This window comes from Streptopelia decaocto, assembly GCF_964273445.1.
Source record: "Streptopelia decaocto genome assembly, chromosome: 7".
NCBI classification, from domain to species: domain Eukaryota; kingdom Metazoa; phylum Chordata; class Aves; order Columbiformes; family Columbidae; genus Streptopelia; species Streptopelia decaocto.
This window is the reverse complement of record NC_138661.1, coordinates 11798099-11823677: the sequence shown is the minus strand read 5'-3', so window position 1 is coordinate 11823677 and position 25579 is coordinate 11798099. Positions and strand designations below refer to the sequence as shown.

The following is a 25579-nucleotide window of genomic DNA, read 5'->3' as shown; positions in this document are numbered from 1 at the left end:
AGTTCATTGCAAAGTGACTCATCTTTAAGTCCAAAATTTGTATAAGAATGAGAATTCTGGCTCTGAGTATCAGTTCTAAGCCTTTCAGGGTACTAACACCTTGGGGATCCTACAAGACAACCAATGCTTCCAGCATCATCGTCTCCATTAGATGAAGCAGGAGTCTCACCTTTTAGCTTCTATTCTTTTCCAAGGGTGTCATTAACATTACAGTGAGTTTAATAATGACCAAGCACAAGGGCACAGACTTCAGAACACTACCACTGGTGCTTTGATCTAGTCCTCTCAGTGGGAGCTGATAGATATAATACAAGCTCAGTCATACTGAAAGAGACATATTGGTTTTAGTCCCATTTATACAAAATATAAGTCCTTTGGACATCTTCATATTGTAAAGGTTAAGAGCTTGTGGGGGCTTAATGATATATAGAGGTGGGGTTTGGTCCAAGATGAAAACTGCTGAGGCATAAGGGCTGAAAAAATTGCCAAGATATCTGCAGTGGTTGTGCAACACCAGGAGTCTGGCAGTATTGGAACATATGGATTGTGTCTGGGGGGTTTTGTTGGTAAGAAAACAACTGTTTTGGGGCATTTTTTTTTTTTAAAGGTAGCTGAGACAGTCATTCATGTCTATGGTTTTGGTGACATATAATGTTATTATGTATATATAATATTCTGAGATGTGTGGAGGATGCAATGACTATGACTGAAGTCAGAGCTGCAGTACTGGGTTTTAGACTGGGAAGAAGAGAAGATATATATATGAAATGCTCTCATGCCTTCTCTTTGTTTTTCAGTGGACGAATATATTGCCATTGCTAAAGAGAAGCATGGATACAATATGGAGCAGGTAACAACCCTTTGAATACTTTCTTTTAAAATCTTTTTCAGCAGGTATTAAAACATGACTTAAAGTGCCTGCCTAGAACTGCTTCTTCTGTACCATCTGTTTTCTCCTTTCCCGCTTCTCCAAAGCCTGACTGTTCCTAGTTGTACCCTGTGCCCCAGGGATATGGAGTTCATTCCTAGTTTTACATCAAGTGTGAAAAGAAGAAAAACAAAACCATTGTAATTCTAGTGGAGTTTGGACATGAGTATTATGCTTCCTATGGTGACTATGTCTTGAACACTTTCAGAACCCCTAAATAACATTAAAAAGATTGGCTTGTCTTTGGACAGCTGCCTGATTGCATTGCAGTTTCCAGTCGACTGCTTCATCTCTGCTTCATGGATGTCTTTGCAGTTATTAATGAGCTATTGAACCATTATATGCTTTTCTGAAGCAAACCAATATCTCTGGTTAATTACCTTAAACCCATGCTGAAAATCATTTTGTATTTTGTTAGATGAGCACCTCAGATGTCGGTGTGGTAGCAGTGGATGAGGTTAGCCGGTGCCTTTAGCTGAGGAATGGAAATCCTGGTCTGAAGGAGCAGACCTCTCCTTTATTCCACATGGTCTAGGGCTGTGTGCTAATCTTCACCATGTAAATAACATCAATTTCAACAGTCTTCTGGGGAGACAAGTAGACCTGTGCCTGGGAAGCGCTTCTGAATTCTGTGGAGTTTCCTCCTTGCCTGGAAAGGGAAGGTGGGGAATTTAATGACTTACTGTATTGGCAAATCACGTGCTGTCTCTACGGAGGGCTTCTGTGAAAACTTGAAAGTTAATGAAATGAGTTAGGTAAAGGCCATGAGCACAGAAACCAGTGATTTGAATGGGCAAGGGTTTCTATTTAAATGACCCTGCTGTTGTCTTTGAGTCAGACTTTCAGTGGTTGATACTCATGCTCAAAATGACTTCTTGTAGAACAAGAATGTTGAAGCTGAGATAGCCAACAAAATTTCCAGCAAATCCAGGAATGATCAGACTTGATATTTATAGTTTTTAAGAGCAGGAAACAGAAATAAAAGGTACACGAAGACACCAAAAGGCTGCAAACTTTGATGAAAATAAGGATGGTACCTTGCATTTCACTTGGGAGGCATATATTGTAGTATTGGATATTGTGGGTATTATTTGCCAAAAGAGATGGTCTCAGGGTAATAAAAATGGATTTCATTATTTTAGTGGAGAAGTGTTGTTTGGAGAGTGAAGACTGATCAAAATGAAGCTTGCAAATTTTTAAAAAACACTGAATTCTTCTGCTTTGCAAAATTTAGATTTGGCTAACAGAGATTTGCATTCATTTTAATGTCAGACATGCAGACCTCCCACTCATTCCTTCAAGTCTTTCTCCCAGTTTTTCTCCCTTCCTCTGTGTCTGGAAGTTATGGGAGTTGCCACACCAGGATGTCAAGTGGCTGAGCAGCTTGTAAAAAATGTCCCTCCTTCTAAAAAATTTCTCATTCCTTCCCTAGTACTCTCACATAATACTCTGGAGTTAATATTCCCACGTCCTTTAGGATTTCCTAGACAGCTAAGCGAGGCACTTCCAGGAATAACTGGAGAGGTTCTATCTTGTATCACTCTGGAAGGCATGTACTCACTCTGTATCACAGGGTCAAGTGTCAAGGCTTTCAAATCGGGATGACTTGTTGTGTCACCAAGGGACACTCCTCAGCAGGTATCGTCAGGGTTGCTGTGGGCTGGGTAACTGGACAAGCCGATGTGGACTCCCTGGAAGCCAGTCACAGCTTGCTTCAGCATTTGGCCACTGTCTCTGGGCTTTGCTGGCCAAAGTGGCCCTTGCTTACACATGCCTGACAGCCATTCTCTTTGGACCCCTGTGCAGGTGGCTTGGCTGACAGTCATCACGCAGAGATTCCCCATTCTTCTGTCTGTGCCCCCTGCCCAAAACCTACCTTTGCAGACTAAGACGTGCCCGTTTGTTGATGGGAGGGACGAGCTGTCTGGCAGGGTGGCTGGGGCACGCACCGGCACTCCTCCGTGCAGCAGCTTTACCATCCAGCTGGCTGCATCTGTGCTGCTCGTGGCTCCCGTAGCTCTGTCCTTTCTCTCCCTGTGCCTGTGGCCGAACGCCCCGCTGTTGGCTGGAGAATCGGGGCTGTGCTGGGGGGAGTTCCTGCAGCCTCGCCAGGTCGAGGGCAAACGCGCTTCAGCTGGTGTGGGCAAACTGCAGTAGGTGGTTGTGCTGAGCTGTGGCAGTCACAGGCTTTTGGCAGCACGGCAGCAAATCTGGCTGGGTGCTGTGCTCTCTTGCCAGCCCCTGTCAGATGCCCTGGGACAAAGGAGACTGGAAAAGCTGTGTACTTGCCTGTGGATGAGTGCAGAGCTCTCCTAGAGCAGCATGGAGCAGAGGAGGAGTGCTGCTCTCCTGTTAAACAAGCTGATAAGGAAAACCTTTTTGTTTACCTTTTGCTTTGTGCAGGCAGCTGTCCTCTCAGCCGTTGCTAGCACCTTGGTGGTATTTAACACTACCGTGCCCTCCCAAAATATCTCCCTCCTTGTTTTTCCCTTGCTGTCTCACAGGGATATTTGGTACAGCTCATGCCTGAAGCTGTGGGGAATGGCAGGGGAGAGAAAACTCAGTCCTTCATAACTGCAGAATAGTTTATTTGGCCTCATGCTTGCCAGAGTGGATGGACACAAGTGGCTGCTGTGACATCTCAAATGACTGTGCTGCAACCAAGATTGCTTCATGCTCTGCACGGTGGAGAAAAGGAGCAGAGAGTGCCTGTGCAGCACCGAGAGGCTGGGAGGGCCAGGACAAGATCTTGGATAACACTAATATTAGTATGCCTACTCTCTGCAGAATCTCAAGGTAGCAAGATCCCATAAAGGAACTGCTTTTTGCATAGCAAAGCATAACGGGGAAACCCCGAGTTTGGAGGGATTTTGTAGCTCTGAGCAGCCAGGGTGAAACTATTAGATGAGGGTAACTGTGGCTGTGAAACCAGAGCTGAGTTTGCATATGGCAGGCAGGTTACTCCCATGTTTTACTCAGCATGTTACAGATTGTTTTCACTTTACAGCCATTGCAAAAGGCTGGATTTTTAGTTCTGCAGAGTTAGGCCTTCCCAAAATGACTGGCAGTGGTGGCTGGCATGCCAGATGTAGTGGTGTGTCATAACGCACAGGGGCTGCGCACCCCTGGGAGAGGGGTGGCTGTGAGTGAGCATCTTGGACAGTGGGAGGAGGACGGTTTGCAGGTGGTGAAGTGCAGTGAGTGCACAAAACAAGCAAGATTTTTTCCTCCTGCAGGCCAGGGACACTTTATCCAACAGATCAAGGTTGTGCATGTTCTCTGCCTTTCCCTCTTCAGGTCTTCCCTCATCCTTTCCCTCTTTTCCCCCTTGCCATCAGAAAGAGCCACTTAACCAGCCCCCAGTCAACTAGACCATCCTCCTAGTTGCACTCACTGGTAAGAGGCTTCCTTCTAGTCCAACCTGGTTTTTAGGTAGTCTTCCCAAGTCTTTGCTTAGCTTTCCTGTGCACACCACGATCAGTAACATTGGAGTAATTTCTTCAGTTTTCTTCTCCCTCCTTTCTGTTGTTGCTCTCTTATTACATTACTACCTGTGTGGTTTGGATAAATTTGAAGTTGGTCTTCACAACCTGTCAGGATGGGGTTCTGATTCCAGGTTTCTTGCACACAAGAAGGTGTCTGATATAGCTGAGAATTAAATTCGTCTAATGTGTTGCCTGAGAAAAATGCTGTGACTCTCCCTTAGCATGCATATAGTAGTGTTTCTTGTGGTTACAATTGTCCCTTTGGTGTCCTTGTTATTTCTAGGCCCTTGGGATGCTGTTTTGGCACAAGCACAACATCGAGAAGTCTTTGGCAGATCTGCCAAACTTTACTCCGTTCCCGGATGAGTGGACAGTGGAAGACAAGGTCTTGTTTGAACAGGCCTTCAGTTTCCATGGGAAAACCTTTCACAGGATCCAGCAGATGGTAAGTGGTGTCACAGGAATGGAAAAGCAGAGCAGTTGGTTGGACCATCATCTTCAGTGCTGATTGTGCTGAACTCCTGTCTAATGCTCTTGGGGAGAGAACAGGCCAAAGGGGATGTTAGAGGAAAAATAATCGGGTGAATAGAAACAAAGAACACTGCCTCCAGAGTCTCTGTAGAGGTGTTTTCCTGAAGTGCTTTAAAGATTCAAGATAAACTTTGTCTGTGCAATTCTTTTGGTTGGAAATTACAGTTTTCAGTCAGTCCCCTGTGTGCCATGGTAGTGTTTGTCTCAGCTGGAGTTCAGGCATGGTCTCTACACACGTGCCCACCCACACACAAAGTAAAGATTATCTCTCTGCAAAGTTGATTTTCTTTCTTACAGCCTGCTTTTTAGGAATTCATTTTATTTGACTATGAAGTTTGTGCTTAATGTGATTTGGGACTGTCAGTGGATGCTGTGGTGGAGGTTTATACATCATTGCAAGTATTCAGTCCTTTGCTTTCAGTTAGTAGTGATATTTTTTTAAACTGCAATTGAAAAATTCAAGGGTAGGTTTCAGCCTGAAAGGGAACTACTGGGGTGTGTACAACTTTATTTCAAAAGAGGGAGAGGATGGGATGTAACATTTTTTTATTAATTATATCTTGAGAGTTTCTTTAAGTGGTTCATCACCTGGGTGGGAACCAGCCTTTGTTCTTTGCTCTCCTTCAGTAAAGTGCCTCTTGAGTGTTCCAGCAGGAGCTGGTTATGTTGGTTGTGACCCTTTGAAGTGAGGCTGCTGCAGTCTGTTCAGCCTCTTTAAAGCACCTGTGAAGGTCTATGTTGCTGATCCTGCTGAAAAGCAAAAGGCAACTAAGTATGAAGCAAAACTGCCAGGTCCCTTTTCAAAAGGGTGGCAGGGGGTGGCTCGTTTTCCTCATGTCCTCTTTGGATGTTCCTTCACTAGTGTTTGTTTCCAAATGTTCTGGGAGTCCTAGGGTCTCCAACTCCCTTGGGTCAGATGCTGGGGCTCGCACACACTATGGACAGCTGATATAGACTGGAGAGTTGTGGACTTCTGAAGAGTAAAGCTGTTTCCTTCTTTATTTCTCTGTTCTTATGTAGTGGGGGAAAGAAAGGGGGAGGAGAATGTCCTGGGGAAGACAGAGAACATAAAGCCTGTCCTGTTGCTTGGTTAAATGCCAAAGCAAGAAATTCTCAATTCAGTTTATGTGCAGAAGCATGACTCTGTCCCTGAGTGAAGTGCATTCCAATACAGGGATGCCAAGCTCATGCACTGTTCCCTAGGTAATGATATTTTTTTACTGTTGCTCCCAGAAAAGCCATACTATGTGAGAGGAATTAAATGGCATGAAGCTTTGTGTTTAGCAGGGGACAGGAATCAATGGCTCAGGAGCACGTTAGTTAGTTTTATATGCTGCCCCATTAGCACCAGTGCAGCTTGAAACTGAGGGGAAAATAATCAAAGCCAGAGAACTAAAAGTAAGTTACGTGATTTACTGGAGCTGGTTCTGATATTTTGGCACCCTTAGCAAGTGTTTGTAGCCAAGTTGATGTTTGTCACGTATGGCCTTGTCCCCGAGTTTGTTCTATGGAAGTCTTTAATTCCAGCATACCAGCCTGCTGCATGGCTGCTGGCACCACAACATGGACACAGTGCCTGTGCTTTGCCAGCACAGACAGATTTATGCCTGTGTGCACCTGTGGGCCAGGTTGGTAGTTCTGGTGCCATTATTAGGATCTAAAGTCAACCTGCAGTCTGGGAACCAAGTTTATCTCAAGTGAAGGCTTAAACTGCAGTATCTGAATAAGAGAGATCTGGCTCTTGCTCACAGTTTTGTTTTCCTCACAACCTGTCCTGCCCTCCAAGCTGAATCAGACACTTATCTAAAATATATTTTATCAGCAAGAAAGTCTGGACTTCTACCTTGTGGAAGTCCTGTGTAAGAACATCCATGCAGACTACCTCTGAAGTAGAGAATTAGTCTTAATGTAGTTTTATGCTTTTTGGACTTTTCATTCATAGCTACAGGGCAATGGCATTAGTGTAAGAGGGCAAATAGAAAAATCTGAGACTCGTGTTTTTCCCATATCCTCATGTCGGCATACAGTAACATTTCATCTTTTGAAAACATCTCTTGTTGAGACCTTTGAATAGACTTCTTCATGTGCATGGTGTGAATAAGCCTTTTTAACCAAATTTCAAAGATATGCTTAGGATGTAGCCTGCAGTTACTGTGATTGCTTACACATGCCTGTGCTGGCTTTTAAAACTGTTATCTCAGTTTCAGGGCCTCATTTTGGATTTGCTCTTGCTATGTTCCTCTATTCTGAAGGGAACCGGCTACCTGGCTGGTGAATGGAGGCTTGCTGAGATGCTCTTAGAGATTTTGATGTCCTAAATAGTTGGCACTAACCCAAAGCACTCCCCCGCAGATAATTTTTGGAAAGGCTGCAGAACTGCCTTACTTGAGCCTTTGAGAGAATCCAAGGTAGAGAGATCAGATGTTTCTTGACAAAACCAGACTGATTGTGTGTGAACTCCTGGGGATACTTTACATATAAACATATAAAAGGATACATGTTTAATTTACAGCTTCCTGACAAATCAATAGCCAGCCTGGTGAAATTTTACTACTCCTGGAAGAAGACAAGGACTAAAACTAGCGTGATGGACCGTCATGCTCGTAAACAAAAAAGGGAACGTGAGGAAAGGTAGGTTTGCAAGCAGAAAGGCTTGACGCACACTGATTTCTTTAGACTATCTCAGAGATTCCTGTTAGCTTGTAAGAAACCACATGTAGGATTTCCCCCAAAATGTTTCCTGGTACCGCACCTTCTTTCCCCACCCATCTTCCCTGCTGTGCATGTGTTGCTTTGCTTAAAGCCAAAAGGAAACTGTTGGCAGTTAGGTGTTCTCCCTTTTTCAACACTGTATAATTCCTGTTTGCCCTCTAGTGCAGTGATTACTGTCCCATCACTTTAGAAGCTTTTTCTCTGATGCTGCTTGAGGGTGGAGAAAATGGAATTAAAACTGTTTACAAGCTGATTGGCACTGTTGTCAGCAGAGCCAGAAAAGCTGATAAGCAGGACAGTAAAAGGAAGTAATGAAAGAGCTAGAAATCTGCCGTTGTTTCCACTGTGTGATGCTCAGTAGAGTGAGAACACGCAACTGGTGAGGAACAGGCTCCAGTGCAGAACGCCTCAGACTGTGCATATGCACACACACTTCCCCTGCTTTGTCCTTGGAAAACTGTTACTAGTATAAGGCTGTCAAGCCAATGCCCTGTTCCTTGAGAAAGATGAAGTTAAGGCCATATTTTTGAGTGACTGAGAAGAGGGTAGCACAGGGAAAGTTAAGATGAGTTCTCTGGCAGAGGTGTCCCAAGGAGAGCTGGGTACATTAGAATTTGGTTGAGGGTGGTGGTGTTAGGGAGGTCACTGCCACTGAGCTTCAGGAGATGAGCTTGACTCCTGCTTGTGTAGCTTTGTCTGCAAGTTCACCCTCCTGGATACCCCTGCAAACCCTTGAAGGTGGGTCACACAGTGGCCTTGTGTGTATTGCTGGAGGCATGTGTACAGTTAGAACTGCCACTTGCTGACTTTACCTGGTTCTGGAGCTGACAAGGGCCTCAGAAATGTGGTGGCCTCAGGTGCATGTGGGGAGAAAACCAAGCACTCAAACAGCAGCAATGCCATCTGCTTGCTGCAGGTGCCTTCTCAGCCTGCTCTAAGATGCAGTTAATGTCTTTGCAGACCAAACTTGGGGTGTGCTTGGCTTTGGAAGACTCCTAGCATAATGGTGCAAAGTTCTGCAAAAGCTTTTCCCTCAAAGGACTTGCTGCTCTAGCACTTCCCCAGGAGCTGTACGCTGGCTCTAGGGTATATGAGTGAGCGCTGTTTGGGAAGGGGGAAGAAACGTGTTTCCAGGGTTGAGCAGTACTACACCAGTGAGTCACTCAGCCTCTCCCATCTCTCCGCTAGATCAGCAATGCTTGCTTAGCAGGCAGGGCCAGGGAGGATACTACCAGCTAACTTGTCCAGTATTTCATTGGCTTTCTTTGACCTGAGTCTCTTTTTCCATTCTGTTCTTTTCCTTTCTCTGCAAGGCTGTTTGGATTTATTTTCTTCTCCCCCTCCTGATTTTTTTTTTTTTTTAATTTTCCTACTAATTTATGAGGGGGGTAGAAAAATCTCTTAAAAGGAGTATGTGTTTGTCTTATACTACGTTTAATACTACCTCTCTATCGTTGCTTTTTGCTCATAAATGAAATTACTGCAATTTGGAAATACACCTCTCTGGTACCTATGCCTGTTTGCTGGGAAAAGCAGCACCTCAGACCATCTGGTGGTTGGGAAAGAAGTATATGGGCTGCTGTGTGCTGTAATTGTGTAACCTGTGAGGAAGGCAGCTGGATTGGAAATGTGTAATTTGGTTTGCGTCTGCAGCAAGCTAAGCACCAGGCCATCAGCTTGGCGTTTGATTTCCCTTCTTCCCCTCCATTACGTAAAATAGTCAGAGCTCTACACCCCCAAAGGATTTGTTGGTGCAGCCTTGCGGGGCATGGAAATAAAGCTGGGTGAGTTTGGGGTGCCCAGATTTTGAGGTCGTAATGTGCCATTGCATGTTTGAAAAACTTCAGAAATGTTCTTCAGTTAATAGTATTAATGTCTAAAATGGCAGAAATGAGCGGGTGGATTTTGGTCTAGCTCATATCTAGGGAACTTGCTGGAATAGAAGAGCAAACTATGACCACAGTGAAGCCTGTGGGGCTTTGCCCTTTGCAGAAAGGCTGAAATTTGAACCTAGGTGAGAACACAAAGCAGCTCTTTTGGAGTGGCAGTCTGAGGTATCTCAGTCAAATGCTGCTGTATCTCTTCTGTGGTTTGTCAGGGAAATTCCCCAGCTCCTCAAGTTTGTCACTAAAATAGCTCCCAGTACATTTGGGACCAGGTTTTCAGTGACTGTTCTTAGTTGTAGCTGATGAGTTTCATGTGTGCAGCTCTGGGAGGGAGTTCTTGTGAGTTTATTCCCTGGCATCATGATTACATGAACTAAATGCCTTGTGTATCAGCTGGTGAGCCAGGCAGCCTGGGAGAGCAGCAGCGGCTTGTACAAGTGACTGCTCCTGTGGAGACAGACTCCAGCTCAAACCACCCAGCGGCACGTTCCTCCTTGGGGTATTTCTGCACAGGAGGTCACTGCAGCAGGGGGATGGCTGTGAGTGAGCCCTGGTACCGCCGCCATGCTCAGAGTCCCCGCCGTGCCTGCTGTCCCCCACTCCTCCCAACGCAGCCCAGCACCCCAGCAGCCCGGCACAGCTTCTGCTGTTTCTCTGCACAGCTCCACTGTCACCTGCCTGCACCAGCCCAAGTTCCTCGGCCCAGGCTATATAAAGTTTGACATGAAAAAATAGATTAATAATTTAAAAAAAGCTGACCTAATCAAAGCCTTTTTTTTTTGTGTGTGTGTATTTCTTCCTCTTCTGGGCATCATCCCAAATGGTGCAATTAGCTTTAGTTGTGTACAGTACAAAAATTCTAAATGGTGAAAATATATTTGATTTAATGTCTGATTAAAATTCCAATGAAGCCAAACTGGCCAGGTGTGCCAGAGTCACTATCGATATGGCCCCAATTTCATGCCTATTATTGTTCTGTAACTGATAACCTCTCTTTCTTTTCCAAGAGAGAATGAAATGTGAGGCTGTCACTGGAAAACAAAACAAAACAATCATACACACCCAAACTAAACAAACAAAACCCACAAACAAAATAAAACAAAAGCACCACATTTTTTATGCTTGTTCTTGGGGGAGTTCATCTTGTGCCTGGCTATTTTGCTAAATGTTAAGGAGTTATATGAAATATGTGTTTTAGCTACTTGCTGTAATTCTTTGTTTCTGTCTCAGTTTGCCTAAAGTTAAATTCTCAATGTCCCATGTTCTTTAAAAGATAACTTCTGCAATTGGTTTCATGTATTTTGCCTTCATTTGAGCAGACTTATTCTGCCTAAGTACACTACGGAAAAGTCTTTCTTTACAAGACATGGTCCATAGTATCTTTACAATTAAGGATTTATTGACTTAAACCAAAACCAAATAAACAAAAAACCCAAACAAAAAACACCTCACCCCAACCGCATTAAAAACCCAATAAAACTAAGGAAAGCTGTTGGACTTGCTATTGCACCCATGCATTTCTTTTAGCACGCTATTTATGAAAAAAAGAGTGCCTCACAAACTAATACAATATTTTTTGCTTTTGTTTTCCAGTGAGGATGAAATGGATGAAGCAAATGGAAATAACCCTATTGATATAGAAGTCGAACAAAACAAGGAGAGCAAGAAGGAGGTACAATTCTTTTCTTACTACTGTACAAATGAAAGTGTTTACTTACTAGCTGCTTCATGTAGAAGCTGACAGTATCTAATTTTCTTTATTTGTGCATTGTATAGTTGTCGTACAAGAAAGGAATTGTCTTCAGAATTATTCTTAGATCAAGACAAGCATAGACAAATAAGTTGTTATAGATGGAGCTGGGAAAATTTAAGCCTTTATCGCATGATAATGGACTATGTGAAGGTTTCTAGTCTCTTTGATTCAAGCCTGGCTGTGCTAGCTTGAACTGCCGTCAGTGGTGGTTTAGATCAACCTAACTGTATGGAGATGGAGTAGAAGCACTCAGTGTCCCCACTGAGTTAGCTTGGTGGAGGGAAGATATGTCCTTTAGTCTGTTCAAGGTAGACTAGCAAGAGTGTATTTATCTATGCCTTAGATTCTAAGTTAAATTCCTGATGTACTGAAATCTTCAGTGATAGTTCTCAGGATTTCAGTAGCACTAGGAATGTAACCAGTGGTGACCAGTAGAGGAGAAAGCTTTCGTGTGGCCAGTTCATTTTGTCTGACAGAGGGGCCTTAGCCTGTTGTTATGCCCAGAGTATTTTGTCTACTTAAAATGTAGCACTGGCACCTCACTTCAAGTATTTCATTTTGAGCGGGCAAACAGTTCTAGGTAAAAATAGAGCCACACAAATGCAATAGTTTTGAAAATACAGTCTGTGGTGCTTAGCAGGAAAGTGTATGCTTTTATTTTCATGTGTATAACCTGCTGGTTGTTATTACTAAATCAAAAAGCTTTGCCGTTTAGCAGAAGCATGGGTTGTATGTGTGAGTTAGTGCTACAGGAAGATGTTTACCCTAAGGCCTTCACTCCTTAGTGAAGTAGCTCCCTTTCCTGATTTCTCGTAGCCTGATTTCTCTTTCACGGTTGTTGTCTTTCAGGTTTTTTTTAAGGGTATATGTAGGAAAAAAAATTACTAGAATTATTTGAAAACATGCTCGCTCACAGGCAGAACCAAGGGCCTAAAGGAGCTGTTTTGCCAGTCACTGTCAGTGAGGTTAATTCCCATAATAAATTATTTTGAATGGAAATAACTGAAAAATCACAGCACTCTAGTCTGTTCTTCACCCAAGCCAGGGTGCTCTCTAGACGTTCCAGAATAGCCGAGCTGTTGCTTCCACCGAAGGAGCTGGCATCCTTGATGACTTCCTAGGAGCACAACAGATGTGAAGCCACTTGCGGTCACCCTTACAAGACGCTGAGTTCTCAAAAACCTCAGCAATACCCAAACCAGAAAGGTTCTCACTGGCCTAAGTTGCAGCTGCATATGCTGCAGCTCTCCACTGTAAATAATTAATACTATAATCCCATTTCCCATTATTCTGATAAGTGTTCAAGTTTAGATTTTTCCATAAGCTCTTTGAAAGCTTGCATCTGTAAGAGAGCTCCCTTCAGTCCCCTTGATGATTGCTTCCTTCCCTACCAATGCTGGCATGCTCTGAACTTGCTGCCGAAGAGAGGAAGGTTCTTTGCCAGCTTGGCTGCCTCTGTTGTAAGGCCAAACCAGAGCACATGGCTGACAGATGCCATCAAGACATTTCTATAGAAAGTCTTGTGTGCAAGGAGGCTGCCTGCCCTCCCTGTCACGCTAACAGAGGCCCTGGCACTCCAGCCGATCAGAAAGAGGTGACCAGAGCTCATGGAGCACGTGCAGTCTGGCTGCATGTGCAATGACAGGCACTGTGGGGGCTTTTCTGGTGGGTGAAATGAAGCTGATAACCTGTGTAGCCTGTTCGTTTGATGTGATTTTGCAGTACCTGAGCCTGGGGCTGATTGAAAGTGCCTTGAGAGCAAGCAGGTATCTAAGAGGGGGTTCTGTTTTCTGATGGTTACATTTTAGATGTGCAGGGGTGGTGATGGTTCCACTAGCCCAGGACTCTTACCGTAAAGAACCTCCCTGTCCGATTCCCGCAGAGATGGTTTTTCCAGCTCTGAGACATGTCAGTTACTGTATGACTTGCCAAGTAATACTGGGATTTCTCAGAGTATGTGAAATCTGTCATTGTTTCCTCTTTTGGGGATCATTGAAGGGGGAATCTTCCCTTTTTTTAAGGTACTTTCAGTGTTAGTGCAGGTTTCCTCAGACAGTGACTTTATAATACTGAGGTCATGAACTAGAACTGCTTTCTCCGCATCTTCCCTGTTCCTGGAAGCACCTCCCGCTTCGTCCTCAGCTTTTACATAGCTTGAGATAGCTTGGTCTTTTCTCTTTACACTTGGAAATCTGGGGAAGGGAACTTCGTATTAAGTGGTTTGTAAGACTGAAGTGCGCTGGATAGCAGTGGCAATATCTAAATAAACAGAGGAGCACTGTTAAATATCTACATTTTAATTTTCTCTGGTTTTCATAAATTGATTTACTTCTACAGAGACATGTGTGTGGCCAGCAAAGGAAGAGTTTCCAAGATGGGGTTGGCGTTCGAGTTTAGAGAGTCTATGCAATATCACTGGGGCCTAGAGGCGTGTGGAGCCGTCAAAAACCATTCTGCTGGAGCTCTGGCTTTCTGGCTTCTTGTCCACAGCACAAAAGAGCTTCATATTGTTTGAACTGTGTAAAACAATAATTTGAAACTGCTTTCATTTTTCCTTAATATTGAGGCTTCTGGGATATTTGCACTGCAGGTGTTGCACATTGGTCAATTTACAGCCTGAATCTGTGGCGAGGCATTACTGCATCATCCTGTGAAATTCTCTATGTAGATGAAATATGAATAAATCTGAAATGTCTATCCATGTTGAATAATTTACCTGGCTCAGTTATCAAAGTGCTCACTTGTGAAGCGCTGAGCTTACCTCACATCTTCATAGCTAAACCAGTCTGGTTTCTCCTGCTCCCCACTCCCTTCTGCAAAAAGAAATAGGATATCCATCCTGCAACAGCAATAGTTACTTCTTGCTCCTGGGCTTGCCTTAGGCATCATCTCTCATGGAGTCATTGGCACTAAAAGGGGGAATAAAAAAAGTAGAGAACAGGCAATTGTCCACATTTCTGCTCCCATGTGGCTCTGGCTGTTGAGCCCATGAAGAGGTTGCAAGTTTTTATCTGCCAGCAGCTGTGCTGGGGTCTTCCAGTCTTTGGGAGGCAGAGCCTCATGATTACATGGGGCTTTGTGCTCAGCCTCATGTGGATTTGAATGTGTTTTAATGCTCACTAATGAGCAAATGCTGCAAACTGTGTAAAAACTACATGTAGCTGTAAATTAGGAGGGAAACAATAGCGGTAAGTGAAGCCAATGTGTTTGAAGCTGGCAGTGATCAAGCAGAGGATTTCAGATGTGTGGCCTCCCCTCTCTGCTTTTCCTTTCCCCGCCACCCTTCTTCTGTTCTGTGTTCTTGGCCAAGCTCCAGCCACTGGGTAATAAATCTTGGGTATGAGTTGCTTGTTGAAAATAACTACTGGAAGAGATGGTTTTGGTATTAGAGAATGTGCTCCTGAAGGATCTGTAGTGTAGCATCCTAGCTAATCTACCTGTTAGAGGTGTGTGCCTAATTCCTTGCTTTAGGCAGAAGGCAAAAATAATTAGTGTCATGTGAAATATTCCCTTTTCCAAAAGAGACCTAAATTTTATTTGTGGGCAAAACTGCCAGTTCCAAGAAACAGCATAATGATCTAAGAATCACTTTGTAGTCACCTCACTCCTTTATCTATGGAGTTTATTTAAATATATTGAGTTTATTTTTTTGTCCTGACAGGTAGAAAAACAAGTCTCTGTAAACTCTTCTAGTTGTGTCCTTCCCCTGTCTCCAAACTTCGCTTTGTTTCCTTCTGGTGTTCAGTTAAACTGATGTGTTGAGGCCTGGTGATAGAAGCAAGAATAGAGGTTTTGGAGTCTTTGAAAATAACTGCTCTGTCTCCCAAACTGAGAAAAGGCAGAGAAGACAACCAGTATCTATGTAAATATTGAAAGCTGCCTAGAAGAGAGATTTGTAGAAGATGCTATAAATGGCATGTCATACAAACAGTAAAAAATGTCTTCCTGTTCGCAGGCAGCCTTTTTCATTCTCCAGCCTTTGAGGATGGCTAAAAGTCATAGAATCGCAGAATGGTTTGAGTTGGGAGGGACCTTTAAAGCTCAGCTAGTTTAGTAAAATGACTGCTGTTTGCCAGGTGCCACCTGCTGAAACCGTTCCTCAGGTGAAGAAGGAGAAGCACAGTACACAGGCCAAGAACAGAGCAAAGAGGAAACCTCCCAAAGGAATGTTCCTTTCCCAAGAAGATGTGGAGGCCGTTTCTGCCAATGCGACAGCTGCTACCACTGTACTCAGACAACTGGACATGGAATTAGTCTCAATCAAACGACAGGTAGGGATGGAATGGTTCAAGAATAACTGCTCGTTTTGATGGTGGTGCCCATCATAGTCTGCAGTAGTTCACAGGAATTTGTAGCTTGACAGTGAAGGAACATGTGTTGGTGCTTAGTGTTTCTTGCAGTTCAGAGTTGCTTATGTTTTAACGGTGGACTTCCCCCAGAATACATTGATTTCAGCAGCATCTGATTTCCAGCTGTAACCGTCAGTTTCCTTTGCCTACAGTACTTTTGGAACAGGCAAATGTTTGTTTTATTCTTTCTTAGACAGGCATCATACAAACTTCCCTAGGTACCTTTTGCTTCCCTGATGGATCTGCTTTTTAAACAAATGTTTTTCAAATATCTGTTAGTACGGACAGGTTTACTACATGAGTTTGTTTCCTAGATCTGAACATTTTCACTGTTTTTAGAGCAGAGATCTGGCTCAAGCTCTTTATTAAACTTAATAGAATTGGTATTTTGGCCTGAAGCCTTTTTCTTGGCACTCTGGGAGAAGCAGAGCTCTCTAGCAGTCTTTGATTCATTACTTGTTGTGAACAGGGCCTGCCTTCTTATGCTGGGCTTTATACAGACCTGGAAGTTGGGGCAGTTCTTGCTCCAAATAACTTGCAGACTGGATTGAATAAATTAAATGGGATTTCCTGATGTACCAGCTCCTTCTGAATTCCTTTACTCCAATATGCAAACTTTATTTTTGGAAAAGGGGAGTTGTGAGTAGAACTGGAATGCTTGTGGGGTTCTTGCTGGGGCTGCTGGAGGAAGGCTTGTCCAAAGATTTGTTTTATCCCGGTTAAAGAGATGAAACTTTCTTTACAGATTCAGAATATCAAACAGACAAACAGTGCACTCAAAGAAAAACTTGAAGGTGGTGTAGAACAATACAGACTTCCAGAGGTAGGATCACTTTCTGACCTTTGTTTATTGTGGAGATAAATGCTAATCTGTGTTTACATACCAGGTCTATTCTGGTTTCCAGTAAAGTAGGACCAATGCCCTACTAGTTGTCAGTGCGAATCAAGACTATTACCATATTCACTGTTGTTGTGTAATGGAAATAAGAGATGAGAAGAAAGAGCAGTGTTTAACATGTGAAAGTGGTTTCTAACAGAAGTACAGGTATCCCAGATATGCCACATTTTGTCAGTGTTGTATCCATATGCCCTTGTGAGAGAGGTAGTTTCTTTGCTCTGAATACTGAGAAATGTAGGAGAGGATGTTAACGACCCATCCTTCTCTTGGCACTGGGTGCTTTTGCTGTTTTCCTTCCAACTCTGGTACCTCATGCTGGAAATAATTTGCCCAAGATTACAGAGGGTGTCTGTGATCAAAACAAGTAGGTGCTTTGGAAGAGCGTGGCTCGTGGTTATCTGCTCAGACCATTCCCTGTCTTTTTGTATTCCCATGACTTAGAGGCAATGTGTGTCACAGTTAACTGAATGGATGCCGAACGCAGTTCTTTGTTGAAAACATTGTTGCTACTAAAAGGAATGATACAGTTTGATGAACAGCCAATTCCTTGTTTGGTTTTTATGAGCTTAGACACAAGGGAAAGTTATTGCTTATGTAAATAAAGTTACCTAATTTTTTTTGATGTCTAGGTCGTTCAGAAATTTAATGCCCGTTGGACCACGGATGAGCAGCTTCTTGCTGTGCAAGGTATGGCACTATGAGTCTATTTGTCCTTCAGTTGGTGGTAATCAAAACCAACTGTGTTTCAGAGCTGTGTTACCCTTAGTGGCTAATGAAGGATTTTGTCATTGCTGTGCATTAAAGCCCAAAGAATGGAATTTAAGAAGGAAACAGTATCACCCCTACCCCTTCTGGGGCAGTGTAAATTGCACAATATGAATGTTTGCAAGTAATCTCTGCTTGTCCAAGATTTCAGAAAGTGAAACTCTACTGGAGTCACTGTTACGTTCTTTGCCTACTCAGCTTCTCAAGTAGTACAGGCAGATTTACACAGGTCTTCTAGATATGGCTCTGCCCATCTTTATTTTCTCCTCTTCTCCAAGGGCTGGTCTTAACTGTGTCTCCTGCCCATTTTAGACTTTTTATTTTTTTTCTGGATTAATTTGAGAAAGGCTTGAAACGTTGACAGAAGTTCATCTTAGGGACCTCATGCTGTAACTTGAGCCTGATTTGTAGTCTTTGTGGAAATAATACATTACTTTTGTTTTTCTTTTTGTTGCTTTTAGCTATCAGGAAATACGGACGAGACTTTCAGGCAATCTCTGATGTGATTGGAAACAAATCTGTGGTGCAAGTGAAAAACTTTTTTGTAAATTATCGACGTCGTTTCAACATAGATGAAGTTCTACAGGAGTGGGAGGCAGAGCATGGCAAAGAGGAGACAAATGGAACCAATAACCAGAAGCCTGTAAAATCCCCTGATAATTCCACTAAAATGTCCGAAGAGGAAGATGAGGTAAATCCAATTTAAAAGTCACATAAAATTCCCAATCTGAGCTCAGTTCAGATAAATGTATGTATATATTTATATAGATAATCTTTTTGCGAAAGCCATTTTTGACAATCTTCAGTCTGAGAATATTTCACTTCCTCTGGATATACAGATTCCATTACTGATTTTGGAACTGGGAATTCCAGAAATGTATGAAAGTGGAAAGAGAACAGTTAATTTGTAGCCCTCTGACAGTAACTGTATCTCATCAGCACATGGTCATTTTAATGCCTCTTGCTGCTGACGCCCCATACATCTTTATCTCACTTGGATGTTTTCCCTGCACTCAGTTCTCCAAGCTGTTCTAGGTTTGGCTTTATGGGACTGTACAGTCTTCTGAGGCAAAGCTCGCTCTTTCGTTTTTGACAATGGAGTGGTTTCACTTGGGGGAAGGGAAGAAAGCTTTAAACAAGGCAAGTGTGTGAAACTCTTTGTTCTGGAATTACCTAGAGACAAAGTTTCCTTGATGTACAGCAGTTTCTGTGAAGACAGAAATTCTAGAAACAGCTTCTCCTTGATGGAGCTTCATGGAGTTAACACTTCTCCAAAGACAATGTGTGTTTAAAGTTGACTAAGAGACTGTAGGGTGTTTAAAAATGAAAATTAGTTACAAATATGTAATATTAACAGAGTCTTGCAAAAGAAAACCCTGCTGGAGGTTTGTATGTTTAAAAATGTCTGATCTAGGGCTCCCTTTGGCCTAATTTTATAAGACAGCTTGGCACAAAAGCTGTATCTTCTAAATGCAAGCACAGTCAACAGTGTAAGGCAGATTTTGGTCTTACATGGACTAAGGCCTTCTTAGTATACTGTATATTTTTGTTGCCCTGATTTTGGTTGGCTCATTTGTATGTTGCTGTTCAGACTCTGAGAGCAGAACTTCATTCCTTCACAAATCCTAATAACATGTTATTCAAAGATGCTTATATCTGCGGACTAGGTCCAAAGGTATGGCGGATGAACAAAACCAAACTCAAAAAACTACTTGTGTCACTGCCTCTTCCTGTGACTGGCAAAGTTATATCTCTTGGCACAGCAGAGCTTTTTTTCTCTGAGCCCTCCAGAATTATTCCTGGCTTCAAATATGCCCTTGATCCTGAAAGTTACAGACAAAAAAGGGGAGTCTCACTTGAGATAAGAAGACAATGGTTGCAGCATTAGCTGGAATGTGCTGATGTGGCCAAGTGTGTGGATCCCAGACAAGTTAGAAGAGGAGGAGGGAGAGTGGAGGCATGACAGCAAGGTCTGGTGGAGCAGCACTCACAGCCCCAAACTAGTGATGGAAAGTACCCAGGCTGGAGCTGAGCGAGTGCTGGGTGGTGGAAAGGGGACCAAAGCAATGGGCTGGTGGGAATACCTGCAAAGTCTAGAGAAAAGGCAGCTATTGTGGGAGCCAGGTGGTTCACTGTGTCCTGCAGTACTGTTGGGGACGAGAGCAGAGCCTGCCTTCACCAGGGCGGCAGTGAGCTGCCAGGCATGACACACCACATATGCCTTACACTAGCACTGTGTGGCTTGTGGTTCTTGCTGAAGCCTGTTCTGGACAGCAGGAACCGCTGTGTCACGGCTGGGAGGAGGAAGGTGCTGGCAGCATGAAAGGGATTTTAATTACCAAGCCTGCAGCTCTTTATGAAAATGCACAAAGGAGGAACACAAGGGTGTTGCACAGTGGACATTGAATGACCACCATGCTCTCTGAGCACGTCAGACATTGCCTCTCAGGCTGGCTATAAATGTGGTGCTCCTGCCTTCAGAGGTGACATAGGCACGGTGCTGACTGGATGCCTGTCTGAGCAGTTCTGGGGAAAAGTGAAACATCACTGGGATTATCTATCATATAGGTGAGCTGTATGGGCTAGGAGGGGGGTTCCTGGTCCCTCCTGAGCTGTGCAGCTCCTGCCTGCTCCTGACAGCATTTGCACAGGCAGCTGGTCCAGTCAGTTGGCCTCAGCAGTAGCCAGGAGAAGATTTTGTTGGCCTACCACTGCAGTCCCTCAGGTTCTTTCTCCCCTGGCCTGTTGTGTGTGCCTGGCTGCTGGCCTAGTGAAAGCTTTGTCAGCCCTCTGACTGCTCTGGGCTTTCCCCTTCGGTGTGTTTTCACAGCAAGTGGCCACAGTTCCCTTTTTTTTTTAAGGGGGGAGGTGAGACTGCTGATTATAAAGCAACCTCAACTCCAGTCTTAATTCTGTGTGTTTATACTCCCAACAAATCCCAGTGTGGCTCAGAGTAGGGGAAGCTGCTGTGATTGCTCCCATGCGCCAGTGTTGTCTGTTTTGTTGCTTTTGGTACCGTGGATCTGGGGTGAAGTTTGGAGATGCAGGAAAGCTGATGTGTATTCATTTTTGAACTAAACGTCTCCTTTTTCTCCCCCCTCCCCCTTCCCTCCAGGCTACTTCTGTTCTTGATGTCAGATATGCATCTGCTTCGTGAGAAGGTGCTGTAGCCTAGAACAATTTGTGTTGACTACTGTGTTATCCAGGATATCAGGTATTAGCAAACCTCAGACAGCCATCTGCATCATATCTGTGGACAAGCAGCTATTACCAAAAAAAGGCAAACGCTTCCAGTCCCGTGCTACATCTGCCTTAATCTCCCCTCATTTTCTCTATACTGCCTCCACTTTCTTTCACAAGCACCCAGGTAGCTCAGCTCTCCATTTCATCAACGTCCTGTCCTGCTTAAAGCATGGGGATTTCTAGATCCAGTAACACCTGTCTGTAAATTTTGACCAACCTGCAAAACAAGGAGCTCCTTAGCAGCCCCACAGTAACTCTACACATTAGGAGTTCTTGTAATACTTGGTCCGTAGAGTATAAGTACATATTGCTGCATGGCCTTGTGGTCTCCGCTTCCTGTGTATTCTTACGATGACACTATTATTAGTGAGCTTTCTATAAAGGAGAGGTCTGTGCACATGCCAGTGGTGTCAGATTTGTTCCGAAATGACAGGGCATGTTAAGAAGAAATCTTGAATAACACAAAGTGATAGGAAACGTTATTTCTAAGGTTTGCTCAGCCCAAGGTTGTAAACGTATAGCTCATTACACGTCTGGTTTGTGCAATTCTTTACACTGTATTTGTGTGATCTTGCTTCGTAGAAAGCTCCCTAATTGAGCATTTTATTCCTGTATATTTTAATGGCTTTTATTTAGTGCAAAAGGGAATAAGTAACCTGAAACTGTTTGATATGCTATTTAACCCCTGGCATTCAGCATTTGCATTGTAACTTGTTAAATGAGCGCTACACAACTTTCTTTTTCCTGATCCTCTGCGGGATTAAGTCAAAACAACTTTCTCTGGTGCCTCTCCTTTTGGAATATGTGCCTTTTTACATTTGGCTACCATAGGTCACTTTCTGTCCCAGTGTCTCATTCCTCTTCAGAGCGCTGTTTGCCAAAGACATCAAACCGCTTCTCCCACTGCAAGTCTGGATGAGGGTTGGAGCACAAAATTCAACCTTCAGGTAGTTTTTGGTCTCTTAGAAGTTTAATGGAGAAGAACCAGGTAATTCCATTGGCCATTTTAACCCTTCCGAAGCACACATCGCTTTCATGTTCTGAACCAAAATATGCAATTTAAAATCTAAGAGGTGCTTTTCTGAGTACTTGGTGCATGCAGCTTTCAAATCCCTAGCCCCCTGCTCGGATGACCTGTGCTGTGGCCTATCTAGCTGCCTTGAACTGGAGCTGCTCTTGAAAGTCCCATATGAGGACTTTGCAGCTTGAACAAGGCGGTTGCCGACTGCTGAGCAGACAGTGTTCAGAGAAGCTAGAAGCAGCAGTATTACTTCTTGTCCAGTGGAAAGCTGCAAAATAACACTAGTCACAAAGCATTTAGAAATGGTTAATTTAATGATGTTGGAAGAAACCACCAGGTGTCTTTGCATGGGGGAAAAAAGGACCTTCTTTGCCTCTGTTCCTCTGCAGAGGGTTCAAGCCAAGACAGCACACAGCGAAGTGTGGCACCAGCCTCTTAACACAACCTGAAAGGAGCTAGTCCGTGTCCTGGCCTGCAGCTGAGGAGCTGCAGCTCGCGGTCTGAGCTTGGTGCTGATGTTTGAGCTGCCGGGCTGTGCTGTGTTGTGCGCTGTGATGGTTCTGTTCCCTGTACTGGAATGAGGCAGGCGAGTGCCAGCTGGCTAACAGAGCCCGCTGGGACTGCACCTCTGGCAGCGTAGACACAACCCAAGGAAGGGCGGGGAGGTAGTGTCGTGTACCACTGAGGCGGTCACCTCCTTGACTCATGTGTGAGGACAGTCATTCATCATCAGAAACAGAGCAATGCTGCGCAGGCGAAGGAGGGGTAGGCATTTCTTAGGGCAAGCTTGAGTGTTTCAGCCGTTTTGGAGCTGATCCTGAGCAGTTTCATTCTGGTAGCTCCAGAGAGATCCTTTGAGGTGGTGGGAGGATGGAAAGGAACTATTCCCTGTCCTCTGTATTGGAAACTGTAATCCCAAATTTGTGGCAGCATCTATACAGCTGTTGAAGCGACCTGGCAGCTCTGGTGGTGGCCTTGCGGATGTTCCCTCTGTCCATTTGGAGTTGGGAGTATCTTGTGGGAACGGACACTAGTTGTTAGCCAGTGTGAGTTAAAGATGGGCAAATAGCACTGTGAATTCAGCTGACAGTTCTGGTGTAAAGCAACGCCGCTCATTAGAAATAATCTAGTATTAAACCTCCCGCTGGTACCAATGCGTGGAGAGAGGTCCTCGCTGGTGGGAGAGGGTTGTGAGCTCCCGTCCCAGCTCATCAGACTCACCCGGAGAGGCTTCTGCTGGAGAGTTGAGTTACCTGTGAGAACTTCCCATTGGTTTTTGCCCTTCAATCTGTCCATCGTATGATCAGAAAAGTTGTGTTTTGGCTTCATCCCCAAAGGGTAGGGGGAAACATGTATAATTCGTGATATTAGGAAGAAAAAAGTTGTTTACTTTTCAGTTGACGGCTATCTTATTGTAGTTGATACATACAATATAATAGCACTGTATTTTAAACGTTTAGTTTTTTACGTCCTCTTTAACTATCTTTTAAATGCGAAGAAATCATTTTAGCTTTTGAAAGTTTAAATGATTTGGTCTTGTTTAGGTGAAGACCCTCTTCTTGTTTTTCAAGTGGGTCAAGCATTAGATACATCAACTGGTTGCATTCTGATTAGAAGGGTCCACAAAGATAACTGCATAAGATAGAATATTCACTTAAATTTTGTTTCTTAAACTATCAATGTGAATGTCATAATTATATATATTTTGTGGAAAATGGGGAAATTATTTCTCCTAAGTATAAGTTATTGTGCAAAATATGGTATCGTTAAAGAAAATGATAGTTTAAGTTTTAGTTTTAGAAATCTTAAAGATATAAAAAGTGTATTGCATATGCATAAACAAATTTCATTTGTTCTATTTAATTTTTATGTAGTTGTGTAAAGTGCTAGGTAACTTCTTTTTTCGCTTCTCCATTAAAACAACCTTGTTACTTGAATATTCGTGTTTAACTGGTTTGAAACAGTGATCAATTTTTGTAATATAATCTTATAACCAAGGGAAAAAACTACATGCCTCAGTTGTGCTTAACAATATAGCAACAAAGTACAATCAGATGCTTGAGACCATAGTAGCCATAACTGGTAGTGCAACCACAACGGTTGTGTCTTGATATATTTAATACCAATGGGGATAGTGAATTCTTAATATATTTTTACAAGTTTGCAACCAGGAAGACCCCATAAATATCCACTAGAACACTTTTTAAATAGGTAATATAAGAGTGAGACTCTTACTCTCTTAAAGCAATGTCCTGACAAACATTTTTCTTTCCTGTACAAATACATCTGAAACATTATGTAGTAAAATATGCTCATTGTCACTTTAAATTTCAGTTTTTATTCTCCAAATCGCTAATATGCTCTTGGTATTCTTGCACACCCAATACGAGCCAAACAGTGCATTACACTAACTTGATCACTGGATTTGTGAACATAAATCTCCAAGTCAATGAAGCGCAAAACTATCGTAGGAGATTTCTGAGCATGCGTTTTTTTCAAATCTGTATAAAATTATGCATAGCCCGTTCAGCGATGAATGGCCTGATATTTACTCTTTACAGAAAAAAAAGAAGGGTTTTTATTAGCTCCAGCTTGTCTTCAGCGAGTCAAAATCTAGTGATCTTGTGCAATGCCCCTAAAGCAAATACTTTTCTGCCACTCCCTGGATTAATGCAGCTTTTCCTGTTGATAGTAAAGCACAATTGCAGTGAAAGTTACAGTTCAGAAGATGGAAGGTCAGTATAGTCTATGCATGTTGTATAATAATGAGTGTTTACATTCATATTCTCCTAAAATAAAATTTATACTGGAGTGTATAGTATTCCATTATGTAGATTTTATCAATTTTGTTAACTGCTTATAGATTGCTTAAAAGAAGTTTTTTCAAGATTTTAAAAGATGTATAAGGTTAAGTTTGCAAATATAATGGAAATGCTGTATAGCTTTTGAAGTGACAAAATACTTGTTGGGATTTTAAAGAAAGTATGTTGTAATAATGCTGTTGTAAGTAATATTTTAAATGTCTTTTTTGCCTGTTTTCTATTATTCAGCACACTTACTGTGATGAATGTTCATAGCATTATAAAATTGCTTAGCCACTGAAAAGTAACATTTGGTTTTGAATTATTTTACTGTATGAGGAATTATAGTGGGGTAAATTCCTTTGTGAAATTCTACATAATTCATTTTTCTATGATTTCCAATGTTTGCTGACATCAAATAAAATTTTTTCAAGCCATTGATGTAATAAAATATGTAGTAAAAAGTTACTGATGCAAAATGTGGTTTTGGAATGTAATCGATACTGTTACCTTTCAAATTTTGGTCAGGAGAACCCCCCAGGGCTTGTCCCTTCCCATCCCATGTCACCAGCACAGCGGAGGTGGTGGAGCCCGGGGCAGCTGCTGCGGGTGGCGCTGGGCTCTGGGGATGCTGAGCCGCGTTCAGCGGGTGCTGCCAGCTGCAGCCACCCCAGGGGACTCGTGCCGGTGGCCCTGGAGCGACCGTGGCTCCTGGTTTGGATGCAGCGTGTCCCTTCCCCGGCCGTGCAGCCGCGGGCTCCGCAGCCGCGCTGGCTTTGGCAGCTCCCGGCTGTGGGAAGCGGTGGGACTGGGGTGCTGGCTGGTCCTGGGCGGTAGAGCTGGAGTCCGGCTCATAGAGAACGGATGGAGATGAGCTGATGGTGTCATCGCTGTCTTAATGAGGACCTGAAGAAAAAGCCCTGCTGGCTGCTGCATGCAAAGGGCCAGCACTTGGCTATACATGCTAACAAGATTGTCATCTTTGTCCTGCAATCAAAGAAATGCATTTGAAATGTACAGGAAAAGGCAACTCTTGCAGTGCGTAGATGTTGCTATCACAGATACTCAGAATTGTTATCACAGATGCTCAGAATTGTGGGAAATTTTGCCCTGGGGTTGAACTTTGGGCTTTTCAGGAAGGCGGTGTGTTCTGCCTTCACGTGCTGGGTGCAACCAGGCGCTAAATGCGGAAGCACAGACAAGACAT

At 43.3% G+C, this 25579-nt stretch overlaps 1 protein-coding gene across 1 annotated transcript in view; it reads left to right on the top strand.

Moving 5' to 3' along the window:
* RCOR1 (REST corepressor 1) overlaps positions 1–24840 on the top strand; it is an 84672-nt gene extending 59832 nt beyond the window's left edge. The window contains exons 4-12 of the mRNA XM_082059381.1: positions 798–850; positions 4697–4858; positions 7457–7575; positions 11136–11214; positions 15372–15566; positions 16390–16467; positions 17172–17229; positions 17769–17998; positions 20423–24840. Coding sequence (XP_081915507.1) covers positions 798–850; positions 4697–4858; positions 7457–7575; positions 11136–11214; positions 15372–15566; positions 16390–16467; positions 17172–17229; positions 17769–17998; positions 20423–20464 — 1016 coding nt within the window. The 3' untranslated portion in view covers positions 20465–24840. The remainder of the gene's footprint in view (positions 1–797; positions 851–4696; positions 4859–7456; positions 7576–11135; positions 11215–15371; positions 15567–16389; positions 16468–17171; positions 17230–17768; positions 17999–20422) is intronic.
* Positions 24841–25579: the final 739 nt, after the last annotated feature.